This window comes from Eschrichtius robustus, chromosome 4, assembly GCF_028021215.1.
Source record: "Eschrichtius robustus isolate mEscRob2 chromosome 4, mEscRob2.pri, whole genome shotgun sequence".
NCBI classification, from domain to species: domain Eukaryota; kingdom Metazoa; phylum Chordata; class Mammalia; order Artiodactyla; family Eschrichtiidae; genus Eschrichtius; species Eschrichtius robustus.
This window is the reverse complement of record NC_090827.1, coordinates 114,771,522-114,777,521: the sequence shown is the minus strand read 5'-3', so window position 1 is coordinate 114,777,521 and position 6,000 is coordinate 114,771,522. Positions and strand designations below refer to the sequence as shown.

General features: G+C 55.0%; 1 protein-coding gene across 1 annotated transcript in view; it reads left to right on the top strand.

The window, feature by feature from the left end:
* Positions 1–1,557: 1,557 nt before the first annotated feature.
* OTOP1 (otopetrin 1) overlaps positions 1,558–6,000 on the top strand; it is a 41,636-nt gene continuing 37,193 nt past the window's right edge. Inside the window, exon 1 of the mRNA XM_068542283.1 lies at positions 1,558–1,963. Within this exon, the coding sequence (XP_068398384.1) occupies positions 1,558–1,963 (406 nt within the window). The remainder of the gene's footprint in view (positions 1,964–6,000) is intronic.

Below are 6,000 nucleotides of genomic sequence, written 5' to 3'. Positions count from 1 at the left end.
TGAGGGCAGTCTTTCATAACTGAATTCCTGGCACCTAGAACAGAGCCTGAAATGATTCAGTGTAGTATAAATGAGTGTTGACCACATAAATGAATGAACAAAGTGAAAACGTGAATGATGGCAAGTCCTCAGGTTGACTCCTTCCCAGCCCAGGGCTCCCTCACAGCCAGAACCCTCTGGCAATCAGAACCAGCTATGTAATTTGCTGGATCCACTGCAAAAATGAAAATGTGGGTCCCCCTGTTCAAAAATTAAGAATTTCAGAACGGCAACAGCAGGATGTTAAACCAAGGGGGAAAGGGTGTCTCCTGGGTGCTGAGCCCTATACTACTGCACAAGTGGCTCGCTGTGAGCCCTGCCTGCCCTTTCCTGGGCTCCATCCCCCAGTGGCTCACTCCCAGCTTCCTGCTCCAGCCCTGATCTCAGCCATGCCAGCCCTTAAGACCTCCTGAGAGGGGCACTCTGACGGACCAGGTCAGCTTGGGGGGCCTGGGGCAGCAGAGGGAGATGCTCCGGTTTCCCCGGTTCCAGGGAGGATCCCTGGCAGCCCCCAGCCCCAGCTCAGCTCAGTCCAGAAGTAGCTCCCCATTCCCTTGGAGGAGGGAGAGAGATGATCTCTTTTCTTGGGAAGTGGCTCCTGTCTTGTCCGCATCTGGGCATCTCCTGGCAGACACACAGGTACACCAGACGGACAGACAAACATAGACACAAACGAAAAGGACACCCCGTCCCCCTATTCATAGATCTAGGGACAGGAGCTGCCACCCCCTCCCATCCTCCCAGACCCAACCAGACACACCCAAAGACTGACCTGCAGAGAGACACAGCAACAGCACGGAGAAAACAGACCGTAGAAATACGCAGCGACGAGGACAGGCAGACACTCACGCACACGGACGCGTTCGTCCGGGCTCACCTAGACCTCCGTGGTCCGCTACGGAGACGCTCAGGGGCACCAGAGGAGCGCACTCACCCGCGGAGCCCCGGACGCGCCGCTCCGCCGCGGCCACGCCTCCGCGCCCACACCCTCGGGCCGGCTCAGGGCGACACCGTGCCCCCATCCCACCTCTGGGAGGCACCTGTCATCCTGGCAGGACTGCGTCAGCTGGCATCGGCTCAGGGGACAGAGCTCAGGACAGCGGGCGGGCCGGGCGCGCGGGTCGGGGAGCGGGAGGACACGCGGCCGTCGGGGCAGGGCTGGCCCCAGGCCGAGGCACCAGGAGCGGGGAGCGGCCCGCGTGGGGTCCAGAGTGGGCGGAAGTGTTGCCCCGGACATTGAGGAGGGAGGGAAGGTGGGCGGTGCGAATTGGGGAGCGCGAAGAAGCCGGGGTCAGCCCGGGTCAGCCCGGGTCGGCGTGGGGGGGAAAGGTGGTAAGTGGATCGGGTGGGTACCTTGACCGAGGGCAGGGGGCAGAAGGCGGGAGATCAGGCGTCCGAGGGTGATCAGGACAGCGAGCTGGTTGGCAGAGGGCATCGGGGCTAGGGCAGGGGACAGGGGCAGCGGGTGGGGCCCGGGTCGCAGCCACCCCCGGGACTAGACTCAGTGCGGGTCCCTCAATGATGCCCGAGGGCCAGGGGGCGCCTGCCTCTCCCCAGGCGTTTCGGAGCAGCCCGGACAGGGGCTCGTCGGGGCCCGCAGCCTGCCCGCCGCCCCAGCTCCCGGCCCCGGGGCCCCCGCAGTCCCCGGCCCCTCGTCGGGGTGCCATCCGCTCCAGCTTCCCGCAGAAGCTGGCGGAGGCGCTGAGCAGCCAGTATGGGCTGAACGTGTTCGTGGCGGGGCTGCTGTTCCTGCTGGCCTGGGCCGTGCACGCCTCGGGCGTGGGCAAGAGCGACCTGCTGTGCTTCCTCACGGCGCTCATGCTGCTGCAGCTGCTCTGGATGCTGTGGTACGTGGGCCGCAGCTCCGCGCACCGCCGCCCCAGCCGCCTCAAGGACACGCACGCCGGCGCGCGCTGGCTCCGCGGTGAGTCCCCGAAGCAGCGAACCGGCCGGCGGGTGAGTGCCCAGCGAACCCAGCCTGCTCGCCCGCTAGCCGCAGCCCGACAGCAGCTCTGTGCCCTTTCCTCCTTGGACTTCTCTCCTTTAGTCTTTTCTGCCTCCATCTTCCTGCACATCTTTTCTGCCCGCCCCCGCCCACCTTCCCTTCTCTCTCTTTCTTCGTTAAGGCTGGATTATTGCCGTAGTCTCCTCTCTCCGCCTCCAGGCTCTTGCCTTACATCCCATCGTTGGAACTACGATTACACAAACCTATTCACATCTTTCCTTGTTTAAAGCCCTGCCATGGTTCCACGGACCCCATGATGGAGGCCACGCTCCTTATCCTGGCATTCAAGGCCCTCTAAGATCTGAGCCCAGATGGCCTCTTTAGTTTTATCCTCTCCTTGGCCCGCATTCTGTGCTCCAGTCTCAAAGGCTTTTAGTTCCCTTCACAATATTTTATGCTTACCTGCCTTTGCATATTCTGTTCCCTCCTCCTGGAATGCCTCCCATCTTCCTTGCTTTACGAGATAGGGCTCAGGCCCCACCCCGTGCTCCCCAGTGATGCTTTTCAGACCCCCTCTCTCACCCTTTGGGATTCTGACCGCACTCCTTCACCCCTCACTGCGCCCTGGGAAGGCACTGTGCTTCTTGTTGACACTTCTGTCCCCTCTACCAACACTGGGGGAACTCTAAGATGCTCATCTCGTAGTCCTAGAGCCAACTCAGGGCCTGGCATAGAGTGGGTGCTAAGAAAATGCGGTTGAGGTGAATGATGTAATCAATGAGTGCATAAATATTCAGGCAGCGGGGAATAGAAGCACTTGCTAGGTACTCACAACACATTGATTGAAACGTTGTCAAGACAGGAACCCTCCCCTCCTCAAGGACCTTGCACTCTTGGAAGGGAGATAGACATGATGCAGGTCAAAGGGAGGAGGTGGCGGGGAGTCTGTGGAGAAAGCGGGTGCCTGAGAAATCTTCACGGGAGGGGCCGGGTACACTTCACTCTGTGTGGTCCAGACCCATCACAGGTCGCTGCTTGAATTCTCATGTTCGATCTGAATTTAAGTCTCTCCTAGAGTGTGGCTGTCATTTTCCTTGCATGCTCTTGGGCACGTTACTTAGTCTTCCCACTCCCCTAGTTTCAGCATGTGTAGAATGGGAATCACACACGTGTAGGACCAGTGGCTGCTGGGTACAGGGTGGGCGCCCAGCACACAGTCACTCCCTCCCACCCACACTCCCTTCAAAGGTCTGCCCCGATGACACCTTCTCTACACACCTGGCAGGAAGTACTCCTCACTCCCATGGGCTGCCACGGCTCTCTCTGTGTAGAGCTCTTTGGCGCTTGTCAATTTCTGCCTTGTCTCACGACTAGTGGATATAAGCCTTGTCATCTGGATGAGATTTTAGGTTTCTTAGGCTCAGGGACTGTGTCTAGTTCATCTTGCCTTTGGAAAAACCGCACACAACTGCAGCGTGGCCCAGATTCCTGCTCTGAAAGTGGTTGTTTCAGGGAGGTTCATGGTTTTGTGACCCTATAAATGGCAGTAAATCCAGTGTCATAGCAAACAAGCAAACAAACAAGCAAGGAAACAAGAATAAAATGTTATTTTGAGGTTGTTGACTTAAACAGGCTAAAAAAATATTGCATACAGAGGCTTTTGACCTATGCTTTCCTGTAGTGGCAGGTTCCTTCCTTGGTCTTTCCCTCACTTCCTTCCTACTCCATCCTTCTGTTCTTCCTTCTTTCTTCTCTTCTTCCCTTCTTCTTCTCTCCTCATCCATCCCTTCCTTTCTCTGTTACCCCTCCCTGTTCCATCCTCCCCCTCCTCCCTCCATTCCTTTCTCTTGCCCTCCCTCCCTCTCTTCCCTCCTTCCTCTTTTTCTCTCTCCTGCCCTCCCCTCATCCTTCCTTCCTCTCTCCCTCTCTCCTTTCTCCCTTCCTTCCTCTCTCCCTCCCCCACCCTGTTCTTCCTCACTCTTCCCTCCTCTCTTTCTCCCTCTTCCCAGGAAGACTCTAAGCACTGGGACCCCAGTCAATGGGTGAATGGTGGTGCCATTTCCCAAGACTGGGAAGACAAAAGGAGGAGTAAGCGTGGGGATGCAGAATCAGGATTCCTCTGGTGGACGTGTTACATTTGAGATGTCCATTAAACACCAGGTAGAGCTGGAGTAAATGAGGTAGTGTAGGAGAGCACATAGTAGGTGTTCAGTAAAGGGTGTGGCTGTTTAGACACTCAGCAAGTTACCCCATAATAACATAACTATTCAAGTGAGCTATGTGGATCATGGAAGTGGTGCTGACCCTGGAAGTCTTGGCTTGATGTCTCAGCTCTGCTACCTTCGCCTTTCTGAGTCCTGGTTTCCTCATCAGTAAAATAAGAATCCTGGCCACCTCTCAGGGAGGAGCTGGGAGAGGTCGAGTGAAAGCTGTTTGCAAAGCACTGTCTATCCCTGTAAATGAGCTGCAGTTTATCAAAGAAGCAAGAGCCTGATTATCCCCAAAGTACACCAGGAGGCCATAATGCCAAGGGAAGTGCCTTCAGCCCCAGCAGGGACTGAGGATTTCCCTGGAATCCTAGCTGGAAAAACAGGTTTGACTTAGCTCTGCCCTGGCTTCTGTGATGTCTTAGAAGTCTGGGGCTCTGAGAAGGAGCCAACCTGTGGAATTCTGGGCACTGAGGTTTTCCAGAGAAAGTTTTTGGGTCTTGTTACGGGCTGTGAGGCATTTCTTTGAGCAGGAAAACATTCTGTCCCACCTACTGGGTGTGAGAAAGTGAAGACTTCCTTTGGAACAAAAAATATTGACCAATTTTTAAAAATGAGAGGAAGTGATGGATTATTCATCCAGATCCTCTGTTTGCTAAGTAAAGAGATTGATTTCTTCTGGAAGAGATGGCAGCAGCTGGGATATCTCATGCCAGTCCCGTGTGTCCAGTGACATGAAAACCTAATGAATAGCCATTTCTTCCTGTTAATTACCAGGGTCCTGTTTCTGTTCTGTTTCTGGTCTCTTAAAAGACCACAGTGGTGAAGGTAGTCTTTTTCCTTGTTTCTGGCCTGTCTCAAGCCCAGAGAAGTGTTATTAGCATAAAATCATGGCAATGACGACAGTAAGACTAATAGCCACATTTATTGAGTGCGTTTGGAATGCTGGTACATTAGACGCATTGTCCCAGTTGTTTGTCACAGTGAGGCTTTCTTTGTGCTTGTGAATAATCACTCCCAAATCTACTTTTATGAGATCAGATTTTTACAAAGTGCTTTTTACTTAAAATGAGGCACATCCATGTATACGACGCGTTACATCTCTGTCCAGTGCACCATCCTTGGAAAAGGGCTGCTCAGAGCACTGTGTTAAGGAACACAGTGAGGGGCTGCAAGTAAAGGGGCAGACAGTGAGCTGCTTATGTAAGATCTGCCCAGGACAGGTGGCTGTACAGGCTGTAGAGAGAAAGGTTGGGACACAGTGATGGGTTTTAGAAACAGGCGGTCCAACGTGTGAGAAAGTGAAGGTTGCTAAAAGAAATGGTTCCAAGTGCATGTGTGAAGAGAGGCGGGGTGCCATGCGGGATGGTGGCAGAGAGCAGAAGAGGAGGGAGAGGGGAAGGATGAAGCCTGCAGGACATGAGGATGCAACCGCCCCTGCACCCAGGGGAGCCCACAGTCTAGGAGTGCAGCCAGGACTCACAGAAACCACTGGAGGATGATTGACAGGATGGCAAAACCTGGTGTGCAGTCCTGGGGCAGCAACTGGTGTGGCCAAGGAGGGAGTGGTCAGGGTGGGTCACCGTGGTATTCCAGCCCACCCTGCTGACTTCAGGGCAGATGCAGCAAGTTCATGAACACGGGTCTGGGCTTCACTTTGTTTCCCTCCTCAGGATGCACGCTCATCTCAGTTTGATCACCTCACTCCTCTGCAGACACAGCCTCTCCAGATACTCCTCGTTTCCTTGGGCTTCTGTCCCTGCTATGGGTATAGCGACCCCATGTCAGTGTGCCTAGCAATTCTCCTCC